The sequence below is a fragment of the Epinephelus fuscoguttatus genome, linkage group LG7 (assembly GCF_011397635.1).
Source record: "Epinephelus fuscoguttatus linkage group LG7, E.fuscoguttatus.final_Chr_v1".
NCBI classification, from domain to species: Eukaryota; Metazoa; Chordata; class Actinopteri; order Perciformes; family Serranidae; genus Epinephelus; species Epinephelus fuscoguttatus.
This window is the reverse complement of record NC_064758.1, coordinates 44,213,362-44,237,617: the sequence shown is the minus strand read 5'-3', so window position 1 is coordinate 44,237,617 and position 24,256 is coordinate 44,213,362. Positions and strand designations below refer to the sequence as shown.

The following is a 24,256-nucleotide window of genomic DNA, read 5'->3' as shown; positions in this document are numbered from 1 at the left end:
GAACTGGCCGGTCTGAGCTCGACTCAAGCCAGCTGATGGTGTCACCTGACACTCTTTGGTCTGAACTGGACTTCAAGGTGACAAAGGACAGTCAGACCAAATCCAAAAATGCTTGAGATTTTTATAAGATCTGATCAAAGATACTCTCTGTATCATCCTTTAATTCAATTATTATTCAATCTTGAAAAAAAATGGAAAAAACAAATCAAAATTCATAGTTTTTTTAAATTTTCATGGGCATCAAAATGATGGTGATGGTGTTTTTCCTGTCGTCGAATTAACAAGAAAACCCAAAAAATAACAGTTAAAACACTAAAAACGTGTCAAATGTCATTAAAATCTATAAACTGCTGATAAAATCAACAGTGTGACAGTCAGGCTACTTCTTAAAACTTCTTAAAAAAAAAACAAACTCGTAATAAAATTTTGAACACTGCAAATGTCAGTGAATCCTTCACAGAATGTTCTGTGGTCTGTGGTCAGTGTTATAGTCGATACAAAACTGAATTCTCGGTTGATACCTGTGCTGATGTAAAATAAGAATTTGGCCGATAGCCAATACTTACATTCCTATATTGTTGTTGATTTTGTTTTTGTTGTTATTTATTCCAGCTTTTTGCCGGGGAAACAAAGAAATCTACTCTATGTTTGGTGGGCGGGGCTTAGCTGGAGGTGAGGACTGTGCGACCGTAAACGTCGCTGCATTGTACAAATACAGTGTTTTTTTGCACTAAGCACCACTATACTGTTGTCAGGTATAAGCCAGCAGTATGTTTATTGGGTTAATTCAGCAGTCTGTAATGATTTGGTACCGCAAATGATAACGCAAATGCTAATGCTAGTTTGCTAACTGTTGTTATAGATGGTTACTGGTTGTTTTACCAAAAGGAAGTCATGACAGAGATGGTTTTGCATTTTTGATGGCATATAGCCTACAGTGTATGACACCATTTTTAATTTAAAGGGATAGTGCACCCAAAAATGAAAATTCAGCCATTATCATTATTCAGCCACCGGCTGCGTTTGCTGTGCGGAGCGGTGCAGCTCCGCCGGAAGACATCTCGGTGCACTGCCATGATTAATATCTCCTCGTCCATGGTGTTAACGGGGTGAAATACGTCTGAAACCCTCTGACCTGTTGACTTCAGGCCTGCCTCCGCCCATTATGTAGTTTTCAAGGTGTAGTGCAAGGAAATATGATCCGCCGTAAACGCTGTGTATTTTATTTTGAAAATTAACCGGATGTTTTATTGTGTATCTGTGCACGACACACACACATTGACTAGAATTGAATCCTATCGGCTCCGCTGCCGTGCCGGAGCGGAGACGCAACCAACAAGCAGCCGGTGGAAATAGGCAGTTAGAGTCCTCACATCACTTGCAGAGATCCAAGGGGAGAGGAGGTAGCAACACAACTCCACCTAATGGAGGCTGACGGCGCCCCAGATTCAAACGTCCAAAAACACATCATTGAAACCACAAAATATCTCCATACTGCTCGTCCGTAGTGATCCAAGTGTCCTGAAGCCCCGACATAAAAAGTTGTTTGGAAAGAGTTCAAATGAATTATGTGTTTTTGGACGTTTGAATCTGGGGCGCCATCAGCCTCCATTAGGTGGAGGTGGAGTTGTGTTGCTACCTCCTCTCCCCTTGGATCTCTGCAAGTGATGTGAGGACTCTAAAACTTCACCTGAGCCTCCCTCGGCATATGGGTGAGTAGATAATGGCTGAATTTTCATTTCTGGGTGCACTATCCCTTTAATGTGAGTTCTTCTTTGAACACAGGGGCACCTCCCCCACCCCACAGGTCCCAGTGTAGCCTCACTGCCTGCACTGTCTATGTTTACGCCCCTGCTGCTCACACATGTTGAATATGAACAGTGTTACTCTCTCCTGACTTTGTGAGATATTCTAAACTCCTTGAATTGTTCTTTTAAAACAATGGAATCTGTTCTGAAACCTGCACTTAACTTAAATCACATTGATTTGAATCAGAGGAAAGGTTTTGACTTTTGCAGCGAGCCAGTAAGGTGTCAAAAATAGAGTTTTGCTCGCACAGTATACCGCAGTCTTTCTCTCCACCAGCCGTTGGATTATTTAAACGAGAGCAGGAAACACAAAAGTGCTGAATGGGATCAAAGTGATAGCTTTGTTTTAAAAATCACTGCCGCCGTGATTATTGCACTCATTCACACTTTGTACCAAAATTACATTTGCATTAGTTCGCACTGGCACCGTCCCACTATCTCCAAACTACCAAAGACCTGGCTTCCTTGTCATCTCACCCCTCTACTCACATCATCCATTCATCATCCATCCCTTCATCCTTCCTGTCCTCTCCCCTTGAGGAAAACACTCAGACTCAGCAGTGAGTGTGGTCGCCTTTGCTTCTGTCCTAAGTTTATAGTGTTAGAGATGAATTGTGTCCCGAGGCGACGAGGGAACGCTGCTTCACCTCCACCAGTCAAAGAACTCAGAAGGTCACTCCTTCAGTCAGAGATGTGTGAACACTGACATCTGGTGGCCGACTGCAGTACTGCATCTTTAAATTAAAAACCCCATCACCAGACTGCTCTTCTTTTCTTCCCACTCTCCTGATTCTGTTCTTCTTCCACCATCCTTTTATCTTCTCTCTGCCTTCTTCCTCTCCTCTGCTTCTGTCCCTTCTCTGCTCTCCCTCCTCTCTGTCTTTGTCTGTGTGTCTGTCTGTCTCTCAGAGAGGAGGAAGATGACGACATCGCCCATCAGTTCTGTTGCCCCGCCTCCGAGTGCAGTAGCCCCTCATCTAGGTAACCAGGGGCGACCGTGAGCCACTTCCCCACCCCGCCCGACTCTTCGGTAATTCGAGGGGTGATTACGAACCCCCATTTTCCTCCCTCCTTCACGGCTGTCTCTGTCTCTCCTTTTTGTTTGCCCTTTGATCACAAAACAGCAAGAAAACTGTCAGCGAAAAAACAAAATACAAACACAGTACAACACAACAGGAGGAGGAAATGCGGGGTTTCTTCATGAACAAGGTTTTCAGATTAAAGGCTTGTCGAGAAAGTTGCAGTCCGAGGCTGACAGTTTCCAAACTGGACAATTTCTTGTGCAAAAGAAAACCTTTAAAAGAAAGTTCTGAAGCTTTGCAACTCTGCTGCTGATCCAACTTTTCTCTTTTCTTTTAAACTGGCGACAAATTTTTCATAAAGATTAGAAAACGACACCCTGCTTTGGACAGTAAAAGTTGCTTTGCAGCTTTTAACCGACAGGACTGATCATCGCCACCGCAGTCTGACCTACCTGGAGAGCTCACACCTGCTTCAGCTGCTTCAGTCAGCAGGATGCAGTGACTCGGCTGAGTGTCGGCAATGAGTCTGCAGTTCTGTGCATAATGTGAACACGCCGGACGGTCCCTGACCTCCGTCTGAGAACAAACTCGGACCTCGTCTCTTCCCTAGTTTCCTAGTTTGGGCGTGAACGGGGACTTTAACAGTTTATCCTCCCTGTCCGAGCATGAAGCCATGACCCCGCTGTTTCCTGACGACGCTGTACCCAGAGCCTGAGGCAGACAGAGTTCGGCGAGAGTCAGACAGCACTCGATGCAGCATTATGCTCCAGGGCCGTCCGCAACATCACCACGATAGCATCCGAACATCAGCAGGTAGCGCTCGGGGAGCAGGTGACAGCAGGGATGTCCCAACTCTGTCTCTGCGGGGCTCTGGTGTGTTGTACAGCATGTCCTCACCACATCACACCAAACTCTTTGGAACGAAAGACTGAAGACTCCTCCAGTCTGGGTGGGACAGAGCTATTCATGAACTGTACGAGCCACCGCGGCAGGTAACCAGACATTACTCGGAGGTCCCCTTCTGTTGTCAAAACCTGGTTGGCTGGTGAAATAGTGCGAGTGGAGTCAAATGATTTGGTCTCCTGCTCTGTCTTTTGTAGAGTCATTACCATCCCTACATACGGCCACCAGGGTTCTCCTTATGACTGCTTATTTTCTTATTTCTACAATCTACTTGCACCCAAACACAAAACTGGAGTGAGTGTAAGCAGCAGCTAGCACGAATCAGCAGATTAAAGAAGTGGATGAAAAGTTTGCCAGCCAGTACTGAAGTACATCAGGGAAAGTTCTTGTTCTGCAAGGTGGCTCTAAAATGCCCGAAACGAGAACAGAGTTTGGTGTAAATCCATCAAAGCAGAAGGATTTACAACAAGAGTGTAAATCATGATAACCAGCTTGGTGCTAAGGTGACTCAGTCAGGATTAGAGACTGATCTCAGGCCTGTTTTACCAACTGAAGGCAGCGTCAGGCCCGCGCAGTTCAGCTGTGGCGTGCGGCGCCACGTGCACTGTAAAGTTTTCTACATTTTTGGCGCCTGAGTGACTCAAAGTGACTCGGCTCAAAGTGACGGAGAGAGAGAAAACACTTGAAGTGCTTCCCCCCGTTTACAGTTTTAGGGAGAACCCTGGTGCCTAATGTGTACAGTGCACTGACACACACACACACACACGCAAACACACTCACAAACACACACACAGCAGCTGCAAGATCCTCGGAGGTAATTAAAGTGATATCAGGATGATAGTCGAGTATGTTTACGTGCACACCAGTGCGATCGGCTTCAAGGCAACACTTTACTACTCTTGTGTTTGAAGCAACGTAACCTGGATTCATTTAATGATCCATCTGCTGTACGGAGTGAAACATGTTGTTAGCTTCATGAATATGATGATGAGATTGGGAGTTACAGCAGAAATCTGTACAAGCTTCTGATTCTTACATGCAGACCCAGCTCTGTCTCATGAAACGGACTGTCCATCTCTATCCATGAGAACAGCTTCAGACTGAGAGAAACCATGTCCACATCACCTCTGATGTCACACTGGGGCCTCTGGGTCGAGGTCTAACATTCGTCACTGTGTTAGTCAGTGACTGGCTCCAGAAATGTGTCATTTTGGCGAAGGCGGCCTGGGTAGACTTCAGGTGGAGTGAGCAAATGGCAACCACCACAACTGATTGTCAGTACGTTTCCAGTCACAGTGAAGTGGAGCTTTATTGAGCCAAGTATGTGCGACTCCTCTACGATAGGTGGAGATATGCCCCCTTTCAGCTTGTTAGTATTGGACCTTTTTCCTGTTGACCTATTACGTCACAGACCAAACAATGGACAAACAAGTTAGCTACGGTTAGCTAGCAGCTAACTGCTACCATGGTGGACAACTTTACAGCTCTGTACATTTGGTCCGTCCAAAAAGTCACGGCTCTGGATGTAGATTTCTTCATGTTGTTACTGGCTTCTTCTTCTCTTACACATTTAATGCTATTGGACTTCCGGGTCAAAGCCCGGGGCGGAAACTGTGGAGCATGCTCAGAGCGCCTCGGCCAGTTTGGGTCTGATTGACTGAATACATGCAGGAGTCACATGATCTGGGTGTGTTAGTCCGACTTTTAGAAATTCGATTTGGTAAGATTTCAGTCGGACTAACATGTTTACATGTTTTTAGTTGGACTGACACAATAAATTCTTTTCCTCTGATGTCATGTAAACGTACTGAGTGACTGGCTGTGAGGACTGTCAGTCAAGTAAAACAAACCCCAAAATGTGTCACTGTTTAAGCCTTGGTATTATTTTAGAGTCAAACAGAAATGTTATTAATTTTTTTTTGCAAAGACAGCAGTATGTTTATAGTGGATTTTTGTTTTGATCTATTAAAAAAATTTAAATACCAAGAAGAAGAATTTGAAAATATATTCATATTTTCTTATGTGACAGCACCTCCCCATGTTAATGTGTGAATTTTGAATGCCCACTGACAGTGCTGCAGATACAGTAATGTCATTGTTGCAATAACTGTGTGGGCACTAAAAAAAACAGGCAGTTTAGAGCACGCTGCAGGTTTGAAGCAGCTGAGAGTCTGGCGTTGTTTCCAGGGGCTGGTTACATCTGGTCTGGAGCTAAGTTGGTGGTAGCTTTTGTTTTAAGTATTGTCATTAGCAGTGTCAGCACAGCTAGTGGTGCTAACTTGGTCAACAGTGCAAAAGAGGTTTTGCAACTCAAAATGAAGCTGATTACCCACTGGGGTCACCTGGGGGGAAAGCAGAGGGTGATGCTAACCCACCACCAGGACACATTGCCATCGGTAATCGCGAATCAGCAGTGCCACTAGCTAGCTTCCACCCAACCCAGGTGGTGCACAGTGCAGAGCAGCTAAGGCTAACGTTAGCTAACCAGTGCAGACCAAAAGGTGGGCTGTGAGCACTATGATTCCCGTGTTACGGCGGCTAGCTCGCTGTCTGTCAGCGAAGCTAAAATAAAATAAAAGACAAAACATTCACATCACAAAATATTTATATTTCCCCACTTCAAAATGGATGACACTTTGAAATGCAGCGCTAAAGCTCACTGAGGCAGTGGACGCTGGACTTAAAGTAAAGGCCTCTTGTATTTCATGTTTTTTTCTTAGAAATTTACCCGTCAATGTGTGTCGGGCTGTCAGAAGCAAAATTAATGAAACTGAAAAAGATCTTTCTACAGAATCACCGACCCCACCTTTAACAGCTGACATCAAAAATCTCCACTCAGGCTCGAGCTTTTAAGTGCAGTTTCCAGAAATATTTCCAAATAAGATTTTTCCCTTACACAAAAAGTGAGAATTAAAGTTTAGCTTGACTTTAATGTTGGCTTCAGCACTCAGTTTTGGTGGTTGCTGCTTGATGAGAACCAAACCTTAGCTGGTGTATCTTAAAAGCTGCTAACGCTGCTTGCTAGCCCACCTGTCTCATCGCAGTCAGGTGGTTTGTTCAGGCACAACATAAGATTATGGACTGTAGATTAACGACATACAGAGAGGTTATGTCGTGTTTCAAAAGAGTGAAGCTTGGTCTGCATGTATCGTCACCTGGATCCAGGTATATCTGAGATAACTGGGTTTTCCGTGACAGTTTCAGAGGTCACAGTGTTGCCTTAATCACTACAGTGCATGTAAACACACTCAGCGACTTCCCCTCTGAGAGAGGAAGCTGACGGAGGTGATGACGAAGGGAAGGACAGAAGTCAAAACAGTGGAGCCCTTTGTGTCTTTTCTCATCTCGTAGGTCTATTTTGTTTAAGCTGTCACCTCTCTCCTCTTCGTCTGTGTGTTTAACTCTGTAGCTTTGACCCCCTCCTGCTCCTCCTGCTCCTCCTGCTCCTCCTCTCTCCTCCCTCCCTTCCTTCCACAACAAAGACAGAAAGAAGGAAATAAAGAAAGACATCCTTTTGAATCAGTGCCAAGTAAATCAAAGAAAAGATGTCTCAGTGCCAAGTTAGATAGAAGGAGGTATTATTCTCCTGTCGCAGTGCCAAGTTAAAGAAATAAAAGTCTCTGACACCCAAACCCTCGAGCAAACGTAATGTTTCGTGAGCAGAAAACGCTGTATGCTGTATGAGCAAAAATATCAGACAAATTCATCCAGTCGTCTTTAAGCTGGACTCTCAAACGTATAGAGGTATTTCTTTTATAGTAATCAGCTTGCAGTTTGTCTCTAGCTTTTTCTGGCGATGTGTAAATTAAAAAGCAATACGTTTGTTTCCAGATCTGGTGTGAGAATCTCCCCATGTATGTAAACTCATATTGAGTGTGAGGAGTTCAAACTGTGAGTGACGAAGAGGCGGATTACTTACAGTTCGTGAACACAAAGTGAAGTGCTTTGATCCAAAGTTTTTTATGCAGCGCGATGGCACGATGTCGAAGGTTTACAACTCGAGTCGACAGACGTTTTATGTATTTAAAAAGAAAATTAAACTTGAAATAAATGTTTGTCTTTTCATTTAAAACTCAAGATATGAACCATTAATAATTAGATTCTAAAACAAGTATTTATTATTTTTAAAAAGCTGTCAGAGCACATACTCCCAGGCAACAAAACTGGACGAAATATTTTTGGTTTGTCCCCATTTTTTTCATGTTCCTCGTCATTGGTAATGGTTTTTTTTTTCAGCTTAAAAGCAACTTTCTCAGCCCGCTCTCATCCCCACGTCATCAGATACCGACGCTTTGTTACACCCCTCAGCATCTTTTACTAGCGCCACCCTTTAGCATCTTTATGACACATTGGGATTTCAACAAAGGGCTCCTTTATGCTCGACATTAGATACATGTACAGACACAGACGGAACTTTCTGTTCATACTTTGCATTCTTTTCGTCTGTATTTGTGCACGTTTTCGGAAAGCATATGGATATGGATGAAACGGAGCAGTGCTAATGGAAATCATGGGGGTAATGTCGTCTAGTTAGCGAGGTACGACTGTAAGAACAAAAGTTATGATGTATTTAATGGCCTCAGATCACCACCGTCTACAGCGCTGCTTCCTCTAGTGCCATCTAGTGGATGTATCTAAGCCAATAAATTACGTGGACAGTGAGCTTTACAATGTTTGAAATTAAAGTATCTATTTTTGTACGTAAAGGGAGCATAACTGAATCGTAAGACCCAGGAAACAACAGTTCTTGTTTCTTGTGAAACCAAATGTCAGTATTTTTTTAACGTACCATTTCGTAAATTACAAATAGCAGTCACATACCGCAGTCAGTCATATGATGTATTTACGTGACTTTAAGTCAGGGGTGTCCAAACGTTTTTGAATGCCGGCCAGATAAAACAATGTGAGAATACCTAAGGGCCAACTGATTCTTGCATCAATTGTTTTTTTTTTGTTTTTTCAAAAACAATTGCAACCACCCAAAACATGATTTTTTATTTATGTTTTTTTTTTTTTTTTTTTTAACTTCACCGAGTAGTGTTGTTCCTAAAACTAACCGAGACTGCTTTCACAACATTAACCACATGTTGGGATGTGTTTCAACTGGGCGTCACATGGAGATGCTAAAGGAAGCCCTGTGCACTGCTATGAGATACAGCGGGGTGTGACAAATTCCTTTCTCCCACCAAAATTAGCATATGTATACAGGTTTTTTAACATGGGAAAACCTGCTAAAATTAGGCGTTGGACTCTTTTCCCATTGCCAGTAGGCAGTGTTGCCAGATCTCGCGAGACAAATAAGCAACCAGGCCTGTGAAAACAAGCCCAAAACAAGTGACTTTTTCTGCGGAGCCCCCCTAGGTTCCGGGGAGAGAAAAATAAATAAGCTGTGTGCCTGGTTTTACAGTCAGTGGGGATGGATTTTAAACTGTGGGTACAGATTGTCAATTTACATCCATGTGGACAGATTGGTAAACTGTGACAGGTTGAGCAAATTAACTCCCCAATGTGATCGACTGATTTAATGGATGTGTGACAAGCTACGTAGGTGGCTACCTTCAGCTCAGCTCTCTGTCTTGACTCGTTCTGTTTGGAGACCGTGAACCCAGTGTCCATAAGCCTCACTGTGGAGAACGGTGCTGCATTTTTTTTTTTGTTTTTCAGTGCTAGCATGTTGTACAAGGTCCGCATGGTGTGCACGTATTTCACACTTACATACTTGAATCCATTATTTTACTCCTTTCTCTTTCTGCCACTCTTTACTCTTTATTTTCATTTAAACGTCACTGACATTTTCCTAACCAGAAAAAAACAGATTGCCCTGCTCTGCCTCTGATTGGCTGGTACTCGTTGCCATCAGGGTCAGAGCCAATTAGAAGCAGGATGCGGGCGGGAAAAAACTCTGCTGTGTCCTGTGTGTATGGGGAAAGGGGAGGGACAGAGGGAACAGGCAAGACAAACTATCCTACGTTTAAATAACATATCGAAAATATCTGCTCGACATCTTATTATGGAGCTGGGAACAAGCCCAAATAAGCAACTACGCTTTAGACACAAGCCCAAGAAAAACGCGACCCGTGACTACCAATATTTATTAGTGACTTTACAGAAGAACAAGCCCAAAGTCGCTTATAATATGCGGACTTGGCAACACTGCCAGTAGGCCACAGTTGTGTGCGTGGCTCTGCAGAAGAGTGACTAGCCCTTTCTGTTTTGTTTTGTTTTGTTTTTCAAAAAAACCTGGTTAATAACCAGTAGAGAGCAGCATGGAGGCCAGTGAAAACATCAAGGTGGTTACTGTACTTATTAATATCTCTTACTTATTCAGTCTCTTCCTCAAACTTGGTCCAGACTAAATTTGAAATGATGTTTGAAAGCTGCTTGGGCGGAGACAGATGATATTTTGTGGCAGTCCATTATTACACTGCGCCAGTAAAAGGGCTCATTTAGTATGTCCACCCACTTGTGTTTCTGTCGGAGCCAGTCGGAGCTGGAGCTGATAAATACGCTTGACCATTGCAGAGTCATTTGATCCAGGAGTGAATGCCGATTGTTACCTTTCCCACTAAATAAAAAGCCAGGTGTAAAAGGGGCTAAAGTTTTGGTATTTGACGATGTGGGATGAAAAGGGATTGGCTTTTCAGAGAGTAAAAGTCATTTCCTGGAAAACTATCTGTGGCCCCTCTTTGCTACCAAACCCCTTGATATGTTCAGTCATCACACTCAATACTTTCCCACAAGTTTGTGACTTTCTGGTCGACTCAGTGCTGCAGGAAACAGTTTTGATGGTCGTGTTGCTGGCGGTGTGACAGCATTGTAATAGAAGACAGCAAATGTTGCTCTCTGGGAAATATCACCATTTGTGGATTACTCACTAAAAGTTTGAGTCATTTAGCATTTGAGATTGTTCATTAAACCACAGCACAAGTGGTGAGAGTCATGATCTACTGTAAATGATGGCATCACAAACTGCGGTACAAGATAATGCAAGGCAGCAGAATGTTTACGAGGCAGTGTGTACCAAATTACATTGAGATATTTTTAGTGTATCGTAATGTAAACAGTCACACGAAGGCCGAGTTCTTTGTTTTCAGTCGTTGTCACACACACACTACAAGACTGAAGCCACAGTGTGTATTCATCATCATTGTTCGTCCCATCTGATGGTGTGAAGATACACACTAGTGTCTCTCTGCATGTGTCTGAAATCACTCCATTTGTGCAGTAAATTTATCCTCTGCCATTTTATCCGAGTGTAAATTGATGCACTAACGCCCTCAAAGATTTCCACAGTGTTATGAAAGAACGACTTCCTTACATTAACAGGCTAACACAGGGCAATGAGGTACATTTTAAAGAGGTGAAAATAATAGCTGTGCAGCATTACATCTGGCAGCAATGACGCAAGATGACGATGAGTCATAAGTGTCAGAAATCTCAGTTAGAAGAGAAGTTCTCACTTCCTTTAATTAAAGGTGCAGTCAGTGATTCTAATCTGATTTCAGAGAATATCTCCTCACAGTCGATGAGCTGAGTGTTCTGTGTGTGCACTTATAAAAAAGTAGAATTCCCACCTCACGGTCATATGCCTGCACACACAGTTTCAAGATTAGAGTCACCAATTCAGTATTTGACCGAATGTCTCCCCTTCTGTTCCTGAGATATGACGCAGAACATGATGATGTCACAGTGACCTTCGACCTTTTGGATTTAAGATGTCATCACTTCATTAATTTATCCTATTAGACATTTCTGTGAAGTCTTGTCATAATTACCATGTTAATTCTTGTGGTTCAGCCAAAAACCAGGTTTGTGAGATCATGGTGACCTTGACCTTTGACCCTCAACCACCAAATTCTAAATAGTTGATCCTTGAGTCCATGTGGACAGTTGTTGCAAACCTGAAAAAAAAATCACTCAAGGTGTTCTTGAGTTATCTCTTTCGCAAGATGGACAAAGGTCACAGTGACCTTGACCTATGACCACCAAATTAATTGAGGTTAATTAATTGAAAACTCGGTAATTAGTCTATTTTTGGGTTCAAATGGACGTTTGTGCCATTCCTTGGGCACAGGTCCTGTGTCAGCTCAGTCTGATTTATCGATCTCTTGACCTCCTGTCAGTAGAAACAGTATATTTTTCTGTTCTGATTTCGGATATAAATTCAATTAAACAGATTGTAAGTGACAACACAAGACTATAAATGAGCTGAAACATGTTTTAAATGTGCTCAAACACAAAATAATTCCAGCAAAGAGACAATGTCATTTTCTTTATAAAATGTAAAACTGAGCTTATTTTGAGATTATTTTAACACGAGATCAGAAATCTCTCCACACCTTGTTTTAACATTCATCAGGATTGATCGTCTGTCAGTTTTACAACTTGTAAATGACGATTATGAGTCTCTTTCCATCACATTAGGTGCCAACTGCCAGCGAAACTGCAGTGATTGACGGAAACATGATGTGATGTGGCATTTTGTGCAGTGAAGAGGTGAGGGTAGATCAAAATGTCATGTCCTTGTAGTAACAATCGTCCTGTCATCTCAGCGTGCGGGGACATGATCTGATGTTTGACAAGATATGACTTCTAATGTGCCGTAGTTTATATTAATGTATTCTGTGCCACACTCTGCACTACAGCCAAATGACATGCTGCAATTAACCCCAATCCGTGTTACAGTAGTTTATTAGTGGTGTTTGTTCATTCATAATATCTTAAAAGTAATGTTATATTATTTTACATCAGTCATTTTAGCATTGTAGACTCTAAAAATCATTCCTAATGAGAGGCTGTAACATTACCTTGTGAAGGAATTATGAAGCACTTTTATTTAAACTATTTTAGCCCAACAGTTAAAGTTTGACCTAAAAAATGATGTGACAATCAATGTGTCTCAAATCCCATTCTTCTATTAGTACACTTGAATGCAGATTTGCACTTACAGGAAGTGAGGACAGCTGTTGTTTTTAACAGCCCTTTCTTCTTCATTGTCGTCTTTTTAAACCGCGAATTGCAAATGGACGGTGGAGCATTATTGCCAACATTTGACCGCCATCTCTGCCCACAGTTAAACCAAACTTACACCACAATGTCAGTGCTGATAAAAAAAATATGCTGTTGTAGCTAGGAGCAAGTTAGCTAGCTAGCAAATTTTGATGTTAACTAGCAAGCTTACGTTAGCACTTGCATTATTGTTCACAGACTAAATCATTACAGATCCAACAAACATTACTGGCGGCTTCTATTTGACAACTGTTTTGGTACTTTGTGCAAAAAACATATAACTTACAACTATATAACACAGTGTTCACTGTAGCTAGCTCAGACTACTTGTCAAAAGTCAAGAAGTTTGTGACGTAGCTTTCACTACATCACAAAGATGGCGGTTGAGGGTTAGAAGTGTCCATCATTCCACACTCAACTTTTGGACCATTTTTAGTGCATCAGTAGTGCACTGTATTTTCCCATACTATGCAGTGTGAACACACTCAAATTATTAAGTGTTTAGTTTGCAAAGAAAGCCAGGTGGTAGTTCTCATAGAATTGCCGCTGTGTAACAGCATCATGGTCACAATCATGATTGGGATAATTAGAATGAATGACTCACAGGTTACTGTGTGAAGCACTTGTCAAATTCTTTCCTTAGCAACTTTAGTCAGTAGATTGTTTTGCACTGTTAGCTAGCTTGAAACCTTTTAATTAGCATTTTAGCAGGCTGATGTTTAGTACGGCTACGTAACTAAAGGCACTGCACTTTCTCCACTTTCAGGTGCATTTATCAAAATGTTGTTTTTTTTAAGATAAAAATAAATAGTTAATGTTTTATTGCTAAGTATCACTTCCCTGAACATTAGCAACAAATAGCGCAATATAGTACCGTAGTTTTAGAGCTCGAACTCGTAGCATTTAGCATTTTGTGCTAGTTTGGACACCATTGTTAGCCTAAAACATATTTTCACACTCAGTTGTTTGTAATCAGAGTCAGAAAGTTAAGTGCTGACTTTTCAGTAGTGTTGGCAATTCTAGCAGCGTTTATGTGCAATTTGAAAATTGCATTTTTAAGGAAATAATTTCAGGCCAACAAATTCACATTAGCTTCTCCTCCTCATTGGCATCCATCACTCATTCTTAAGAACTGGAACGTTTTTGACTCTTCACTTACACTGTAAAATAAATGTAAAAATATCAAAGTCCTGACTATGAAACCTCGTAATGGGCCAGCTTGAGTGATTTAATTTTTTCCTGAGTAGCATGCATGACGGATGTCAGAGGTAGATCTGACAGAGTTGACAAAAAGTTGTATATGTATTCATTTCACAGCAGTCGTAATGAGGAGCTATTTTATTTTTCAAAGTTGCCAAGAGTCTCCTAATGTGAATCAAAATACTAATTTTTAAACCATAAACCTTGTTTAGTTTTGATTTAGATGGGACACACCCCATAGCAATATTATTTAATGAATATATCAGAAAACAGAAAGCTTGACCAATACTTTTCTACCCATTTGGACACCAGAAGGTGAGACAGGAGTCCTTGTGTTATAGCTAATTTCTTTTATGCCTGATTAAATGATGTTTTTGTAGAAATTAGTTGACAAAAAATTGGGCCACATCTTTAAAGGGGCAACATTTTAAAGGGACAGTACATCTTTACACTGATGTTATCACTACTGACTTTTGGGGTTTCGATTTTGAAGGCTTTTAACATATTTTTTTAGATGTTTGAAGTAGTTATGCACGGTAATATCAGCATGTATCTATTCTATTCTATTCTATTCTATTCATGTCATCAGTACCGGGTGATATCGGCTTTAATCGGAATTGACCAACATGATTTTTCTTATTTTGCATAATAATTGAATATTACATGCACTGAAAAGTGTTTTGTTATTTCATGTCTCCACCTGCTGGCTGGCTGTCACGATAAGGGTATACATGCATAATATGATGTTAATTCCACTACAGAAGAGACTTGATCATTACTAAAATTAGGATGGGAAAAAAGATATATTGGTATTGGTTATCGGCCAAGTGAGTTGTTATATATCAGCCATAAATCCAATATTGTGCATCCTAAATTTGAAGTTGTGAATTCCTGTCTGGGACAAAGCTGTTTTCTCACACTGGGCAAGTTTAGTTTTAAGTTAAAAAATGTAATTTAAATATTTATAAATCATATTTATTTCATGTAAATAAGTCCTTTAAAAATAATGTTTCACCCCAGTCATGGAGTTAGTGTGTTGAAAAGTTTTAAATTTTAGGGTTTTTTTCTAATAGGACATGATTTCTTCCAATTCTCAAGAATGGATGAAATATGGATTCATAGTGCCAACTCTCCAGTGTGCTGTTAGTGTTCTTGGATCTTTTTGGTTATTTATTAAAGACTCACTGGTGCTAACACACACATATTCTTGTACTCCTATCTTTGTGAGTACCCTCGTTGATATAATGCACTCCCTAGCCCCTTACCCTAACCTTGACCATCACAAATATCACAAATAAATCCCTAACCCTTACTTAAACCTTATTGTAATCCGAACCTTTAAACCAAGTCGTAGCCTTCACACAGGCTTTTGAAGAAGTGAGGACCAGCCAAAATGTCCTCACTTTCCAAAAATGTCCTCACTCGCTCGTTGCTAAAGCGGTGGTCCTCACTATGTAGCATATACAAGTACACACACACACACACACACCAGAATCTTCACTGATATACAGGGATCCATTAATGCAGAAAAAGCAGGACATCAATACTGAAATCAAAAACCTCTTCATCACCAGCAATCACCAAGCTAAGAGATGATCATATGGCATCAACTGCCTGATCTGTTGGCTCAGATCAATACATATCTGTATCGACATTTGTCTCTAATTTACTCCAACTCTGCCCAGAGTTTCAACAGAGCTGTGTTATACTGTATAAATCCATAAACTACATTAGAAGAGACTTAACTCCGCCCTCAGTGAAATGTTTATTTAACCACCCAAAAACCTCTTTATACTTTCATTTTTGTCGTGATTCTTTAGCGAGATGCAGATTTCACACATTGTTCCTGTTGTTTTGCTGGTTGTGAGCCAATCTCCTCCTCATCAGCAGCACTTTTCTGTTTCCTCTGCAGCTCATTACGACTTGTCACCTCACATCTGCAGACAGACAGACAGACTGACTGACAGGCAGGCTCCGCTGTGCTCTGTGCTGATTATATAACTACTTTCCTGCACACAGGATGGCAGATGAGTCATGTTGTAAAGTCAGAAGTGTACGCACTGGGAACAGGGAGCTGAAGTTGTCTTGTTAGTGCTCGTCAACATGGTGTAATAATCGAGCTTGGTGTCTGGTAATTTATTCGTAGCCTTCGTTACCTTTTAGTATCTCTGCAGTCCAACTTGTGTTCATCGCTGCTGCCGCTGCTGCTGCTGCTGCTGCTGCTGTGACCCACTTTCCTTTGCAGTCTCAGCTCTGTTTGTTTTATCTGATGGGGGGAAGTATTTCATTTTTCATACACAAGGAGACAGAGAGACACAAAGTTAGATTAATTCAGAGAATGCACTCTGTATGTTCTCATGAAAATGGAGATATGCATACAATACCATACGAACATTTGGAATCTCTTGCTACGAAGGCTTGATTGGGTCCAGTCAGATGTTTGAGAGGACAGCTCTGTTTGAATGGCCTTTACTGTCAGGATGTACAAAGTCCTCTTCACAAACACATGTTATTTAGTCTGAAGGATTTGTTTTGTACATGGAGAATAAAATGCTGTTCAGTGGTTCAACCAGACTGACAACTGAAAGAGACAAAAGTTCCCTCTTAGCAGCAGCTGAAAAAGTTTGCCTCACTGCCTATTTTCAGCTGACAACCAAAATGCACACGCGTCACTCAGAAATAATATCCAAGCCGCAAGACTTCTTTTCTCCAGATGCTCCTCAACTGAGCAGCAGCCGAGCCTGCCTGTGACCCGGGCATTAGCTGTCTAACTGTGAGGTGTACATGCTAATGTTACCTTTTTCAAAACACCTACTGGAGATCTCATCACCGCTGTTTGCCATTCAGTTTAAGGATGCAGATGCTCTGGACAATTTTCATCAACAACAATTGACAACACTGTTTGACCCACCACCTGGTGGTTCAACCAGTCCTGGTCTAAAACCATAATTTCTGGCAGACTTTAAACCACAGACACTGAGGTGGAGCAAAAAATTGAGTGTAGGTGATGGAACTGTTCATCCATTTCATTCTTCTTCTTCTTTTGAAATATTAATATGACACTAGTCCATAGCCATTGGTAGCTTTGTCACCTTCTACCTATGCCAGTCCTCAATGCCTATGTGCAGTTTCACATACATTGACCACGTCAGTGAGTAGAAAAACGTGGGACAGACAGAATGACTGACTGACAGAATGACACACTGACAGTTTCCGTGATTCGCATTTTAGCCATTTCGAAGCATTTTTCTGTTGTTATAGCGCCACCCAGTTGCCAATTAGAGTTAAATTTCTCCAGTCACCTTGAGGCGTCCTGTTCTACATATCTACCAAGTTTAGTAAAAATCCATATGGCGGTTAGGCCTAGATAAGAAATGAGCTCTCTAGCGCCCCCATTTTGTTTGATGGGCTCAATAATGGAGGGGTCCCCTCAGATTATGTGTGGTCATATGCCTACAAAGTTGCGTGGTGATGGGTGAAACCCTTGAGATGTTCTACACCTTTATGTGATGAGCCACGCCCTCCGCAATATTCATTGCCTTATAGAAGCTCAGTTTTAGGAAGTTTTCCAACTTTTGCCAAGAGGGAACTTTAGATATTGCTCCCTAGATTATGTTCACCCAGTTTCATGCAGATCGCTCAAACTTCCTAGGAAGAGATCCATTTGAAGTGTTTTTCAAACAATTCAAAATGGTGGAAAATCTATATAAGTGGAAGTTATGGGTTCTTGAGGCAAATGTGTTGCTCATGAGGAGAGGCATCTCTGTGCAAAGTTTCATGTCTCTACGACATACGGGGCATGAGATATGCCCATTCAAAGTTTGACATTTCAATGGGTTGCTATAGCGCCCCCCTTTGGCCAACTGATGTAATATTGCTTCATTCAGATTCAGCGTCTAAATTATCCTGTTTTCATCTCAGTTAAAATAGTTATTATTGAAGGTAAGAAGAGAAACATCACTACAACAGCTGATTACAAATGGTAGCATTCATATCTTTTTATGGCCTTCAGGAACCACTTGTACGAACAGATTTGTATTTAAAGGGACCGTGTGGAGTCAAAGGTCTCCTCACGTTGTCTCTGTAGGTGTCAGCTGTTCATTTCTTCTCTGATTAAATGTGACGTCTCTAAAAACTTTCTGAAGCGTCTGGATTTATATTCCACCCTGTGACAGATGACAGGTAGCAGACAGTGTGTGTCTCTTCAGTCTATCAGGCAGAGGGCAGCCGTCAGTCTGATTCGCTTCACTTTAGTGAGCGTCCTCTCCTTGGATCTCCTCTTCTCCTTTCTCCTTATCTTAGTTATCCACTTCTTAATCAGTATTCACTTCAGTTCCAAGGACAGCATTCACAGAGCGTTACCACAAGAAGTCCTCATGAATGCTGCCAAATGTTTAGTCTTTTTTTAACAAAGCTGCTGAGAGCAACTTTCACTGAGGAATCCCTAAAATGAGACAAGTAGCGGCATTAACATTTTGTTTTCTGAACAATCTGTGAGCGAGCTGTGTGAGAGATAGACAGGACTGCAAAGACTAAATTAAATTAAGACACTGATTGGTTACATGAACTGTAAATCTTTGTCATTTGAGGAGTTTATTCTACACATAAGGCCAAAATGTGAGGCGCACTGCCTTTTTTTAAGGGAGATCTGTGTGGGTACATGAGACCCTAAAAAAGAGGCTGGATCATGGGGAGTACCACCAGTTGGTCCAGGAGCTTCTCCTCCATCATGGACGTTTACAGGCAGATTTTAGGATGACTCAGGGGCAGTTTGACAACCTGCTGTCTATCATCAGGCCGTATAGCTCTGGGTATCCAGCAACCGCTACCACCAGTTTCTCCTCCATTGTTTACCAACTGTAAACTTGTTGTTGTGACCACCACAGAAGCCCCGCCTCTGAAATCATCCAATTGGACAATTGGAAAATGACAACAGAAGAGATGATGTGGGGCGCTTTTCTGCTCGAAGCTGAAGTTTTTCTAACTTGAGGAGTTCAAAGTGTAAAGTGTTCAAATGTACATTTGATGAATAACACTGAGATGTTCCGTGTGTGGAAAGTTGTGCAAACCACCGTCTTTATTAAATCCCCTGCCGTCAGAATTAACTTATATTAATTAATGATATTTTTCAAAACACTTACAGGCTGACTGAGTGTCTTCAGTAACTCAAGGCTGCTCTGGCGGCCTCCTCCTCTGCAGGCTGCATTTATAAACGTAATGTACCTGAATTAGATTTATTATCAACATAATTAGGGAATGTCTTTAATTAACATACATGCCAAGTGACAAACTGTTAGGCGGCACTGTGGCACAGTGGTCAGCACTGTCGCTTCGCAGCAAGAAGGTTCTGAGTTCTTTCTTTCCATGTGCAGTTTGCATGTTCTCCCCGTGTCTGCGTAGGTGTCGATGCAGGAAGGTTAATTGTCTCTTACTGAGTCTAAATTGTAGGTGTGGATGTGAGCGTCTGTCTGTACGTGTCAGCTCTGTGATCACTCCAGCCCCCCCCCCCCCACAGCCCTGTAAAGGTTGAGTGGGTATAGCAAATGAACATCTGCCAACTTTTACAAAAAATGTATTTGATTTGTTTCCCTACAGTCGTCACTCTTGCAATACAACATCTGCTCATAGCAACTGAAGCATTATTACGCCTTTATGGTTATGTTTTGGCGCTCCTGGTTAAAGTTGAGGGAAAGATTGTCTTGGCTTTATAGGCTCATAAAAGGACCACGAGCCAAGATTGTTCGATATTTGAGGGCGTTTCTTCCATGTTTTTTGCGAGCGTGTCCTCCGGCACACAGAGCTGAAATGTTGGAAAGTGTTTTAATGATATAACAAAGTAGGAATTCTCAGGAATTCAGTCCAGCTTGAATAGTTTGTGCTGCCTTTAAGATCCTGACTTTTCCTGCTTGATCATCACTATGTGTTGTGTTCATGGGACATGTAGCTGCGTTTCCAACAAAACTTTTTGGTATAGTACGTTTAGAGGCGCACATAATTATCTGGAAATGAATAACGGTTATTTTTTACCATTCAGATTTGTAGGCCTAAAGTGATTATTGCATTCTACGATTGTAAAAATGTGTAGCCTATACATCAGATAAAAAAGTTTTAACATTTCATCAAGTAAACTGAGATACATCTGAGATCTGGTGTGATCTTAAGGAGCGGTGGCTGCCGGGAGTCTTCCAAATCCAAAAAAGGAAGAGTCATGAAGGAAAATTGAGGATTTAATAGTGTGAGGACACATTCATGTGCTTTCACCACCAATGCTGCAAAGTTAAAATACTAAATAATTAGAATTAAAAATAGCCCTCAGCAGAGGAGCCACCTCGTAGTAAATCATATTAATGAATGCTCATTCAGACCCTTATGTAATGCTGATGGGCTGATTTAGACTTAATATGCTTTTACCTATATTCAAATACTTATTTTTTTTCTTGTTTGGCCAATAATGATTCTCTGACTAGTAAAGGTTGCTGACCTAGACCCAAGATCTGTTGCGCCTTTCCACAGCACACAGTACTTATAAATGTGGGCGGGGTTGTTGTCACTCACTGCTCCGTCCAGCACTCGCTGTATTTCCTCATCAGCGGTGACACAGATGGAAGTCTGCACCTGGTTTATCGTCCACAGAACGAGGCTGCACGCCCACATTTTCACAACAAAATAGAACAGGCTGCAGTGAGAGTCTCTCTCCATGGGATATTTAAAAATAGCAGCTTTGTGCATTTAGTCCTTCTCAGGCAAGCTCAGGGGTTTAGTGTTGCTGTAGCTCACAGGAACAATGCACCGCTATGTGTTTTTCTCCAAGTGAGGAAATAGATTTTAAAGTTCACAAAAACTGGCTTAACTTTATATATATATATACATATATATAATTTTTTTTTTTTTTTTAACACACTCTCACTGTGACCTCGTTACATATCGATGTTTGGTCTTTCCACGTCCACATATGACGTCCAGGGTACCCTGGGTGTGTTGGTTGTTGACGTTCTGGGACGCCGTGTCAACTTCAGCCTGTTACATGCATTGTCTGTTTTCAAAATACACTTCTGTTCTCACAGGAAATGTACATCTTGCATACAGTCTCTTTCAAAATAAAAGCACTACGTCGGTATAACACCGTAAATCGACATTTTTCCTTTAAACAACAAACACGTGTTTGGGTTTGGGAAAAAAGAGCAGCGTTTGGTTTTGGAATCTTACGGGACACGAACACCGCTCTCTCTGGTGAAAGTCGGTGTTTGTTTGACCCATCTACCACCAATCCCACCCGCCCCACGCAGACTCTTACCACCTTAACTTTCATCCTTGTCACGTATCATGCTGATGTTAAAGGACGACCTTTTTTTGTTTTGTTTTTTTTGTTTCTGATGCCGCAAGTCACTGACCAAACACCAGATTTGAGACTTCCAGTCATCTCACCCCTAAGTAGGCATTGTGGTTCTCTGTTGGCCAATCAACCGACTGCAGTGTTTCTAGCTCCGCCTTTTAGTATCAGATTAGTGCGGTAGGTTCCCTGACGGAGGGGTGACCATAAATGGGGACGGTTCTGTTGGTACCATCCACAACTTTTGACCATGAAAACGTAAAAGTAACCGTTCTAATGTGAACCTAACTGAACCAAGCCTAACCTGACTGCTTGGTGGAAACAAGACTTTTAGGATATTAAACTTTTCTGGACCTTAAATCTGACTCTGCTTCCGAACAACATGAGATCTCATCTTGATGCATCTCGGACTGAATTTCGAAAAAGAAATGTTATATTCCCTCTTTTCTTTCCTCTTTTATTCAAATCTTCCATCAGAAACTTCCCGGCAAGGTTATGAATGGGCACAGGGCGACTTTTACTAGTTACCGTGGCAACAGTCATTATGATCTGCTGCTATGGTGACAAAGGAGAGGTGTGTGTGGGAGGTTAGCTTCATTCAGCCTCATTCAGATACTCAGTGAGGGGTTACATGTATGACACACACTCACTCACTCACACACACACACACACACACACACACACACTTCCCTCTCAATCGCCCTCCCTCCCCTCTCTTCTCGTACTGCTTCTCCTCCTCCTCTTCCTCCTCTTCCTCTTTATCGCTGTTTTCTTTATTTCCAGTCATTTGCTGTTTTCTTCTTGATTAAATCTTTCTCTGTGTCTCATGATGTAAATATACAGATAGTCATTCTTCAGTCTGTTGACTTTATTCTTATGTAAATTATTTAAAAAATAGATTGACCATGGATGATATACAATATATTATAAAAAGTATGAAGTACAAAAGAAATCTATTATCCACTGCAAACGATAAGAATGTACCTGATGATGATGATGATGATGATGGACGTGACGATTGTTTCTGTGCGATGATTAACAACTGCGATGATTATAATGATGCTGATGATAATGTTAGGACGGTGACTATACCAATGGTCAACAATGATGATGATGATGATGATGATGATGATGGTGATTGATGAAGATTAAGATTAAAAACTCTTATGATTCTAAAGAAATCATTTCGTGAAACTGTTTTTATTCTTGTGAAGTCATTGCTGGTTGGTTGAATCTGATGACATCACAGTGAAGTCGGAGGTTCGGTGCTTCAGAAATGTTCGTCAGTTTTATCTGCCCAGTATGACGTATGTGACACAAACATTCCTCTGGAAGCAGACGTTATCTGATTGGTTGAGTCAGACATCAGTGGGCGGAGCCAAACTCATCTTAATACATACTGAAGCTTCAACCACCAAGTGTATAAAAGTAAACAGGAAAAACCACGACATTTCTGATTAAATTGTCAGACTGATAAAAGTGTATATTTTTCTTGGCCGAGGCCGTCAATCACAATTACATCTGACATAGGGCTGTCAAAATAACACATTGATTTTAATTTATTAGTCACAGAAAATAGGATTGCACAATGTAGACCGGGACAATAAATTACCAGCCAACAATGAGACATTTTTATAATGATGCATTATTCCCTTAGTTAAAATTATAGCTGATAAACAGCACGGATAATACCAAGCCAGACTGCTTTCATTGACTTAACAAGGGCAGTGTCTACACACCCGACACAGTGGCTGGTGAAACTTTAAACCTGGTTACGAGACACCAATAAACACAGAGAAGAAGAAATACAACTGCAACCCACCAGTTAGGAACCACAGCCATAGTGTCCAGACGTCTAAGAGATTTTTCTCATAAGTTCTTTTCAGTGTTTAGTGGTGAGATGGACTCGCACACACAGCTCAGGTGCAAAAGCGTTGCAGTGCGCAGTTTATTTTCAGATATATTAGGGTGAAGATCATGTTTATTTTTCACTCGAGGCATTCCACTTGTGTGAACACAGTTTACTTGCCCTGGGTGAGTGTTACTGTCGACCTCTGTGAAAAGAACACTACACACTACCAGGGAGAGCGCACTCAGGGCAGTGTAGGGATTCAGTTGATCTAGAGATAACGTGCAGATCTTTTTTTCCATTGACCAGTTGATTGGTTGAAGAGAAGGTAGAATTTCAGTTAACCAAGATTTTCTTTGGGTGATTACAGCCCTACTGTACTGAACTTACACCAAATCGTGACTTTTGTGTACGCCCTAGTAGTCATGGATGAATCATTGAACTGGCCTACAGGGCACAGGCCCCGGGGCCCAAAGTGTCAGGAGGCCCCTCCAGCCTTAACTTGCAAAATGTCATTCAAATTAACACATACGGACCAGGCAGACACACAAAAAGACCATAAAGAGATGCAAAATAACAACAAATACAAAACAAGCATAAAGAGACGCATAATTAACACGAAACGACACAAAACAACCAAAAAAGACAAAACTACCATAAAGAGATTCAAAATTACCTCAAAGACGCCCAAACAGCTACAGAAAGACACAAAACAACCACAAGGAGACACAAAACCACAAAAAGTCTGCAAAGTAAAGTCAGCCTAAAAGTAGTTTTAGACAACTAAACCACTAGGTTAGGTTTAGGCAACACAATTATGGGGTTAGGATTATTCAACAAAATCATGTGGTCAGGCTTCAACAACAAAAGCACACCGTTAGTTTTAGACGAGTAAACCTCTAGGTTAGGATTAGGCAACAAAATCGTTGGGTTAGGTAACAAAATTATGGAGTTAGGATTAGGCAACATAATCATAGGGTTAGGTTTAGGCAATAGAATCCTGGGGTCAGACTTCAACAACAAAATTATGGGTTAGGGTTAGGCAACAAAATCATGGGGGTAGGATTAGGCAACAAAATCATGGGGTTAGGTTTAGGCAACAAAATTATTGGGTTAGGATTAGACAATAAAATCA

At 41.4% G+C, this 24,256-nt stretch overlaps 1 protein-coding gene across 7 annotated transcripts in view; it reads left to right on the top strand.

Moving 5' to 3' along the window:
* Positions 1-24,256, top strand: part of LOC125892253 (IQ motif and SEC7 domain-containing protein 1-like) — a 256,394-nt gene that overhangs the window by 75,096 nt on the left and 157,042 nt on the right. The window contains exon 1 of one of the 7 annotated variants that reach the window (XM_049582160.1): positions 2,790-3,822. The exons of the other annotated variants lie outside the window; for them this stretch is intronic. Within the exon in view, the coding sequence (XP_049438117.1) occupies positions 3,674-3,822 (149 nt within the window). The 5' untranslated portion in view covers positions 2,790-3,673. Of the gene's footprint in view, positions 1-2,789; positions 3,823-24,256 lie in introns of those variants that run through there. 7 annotated transcript variants of the gene reach the window in all.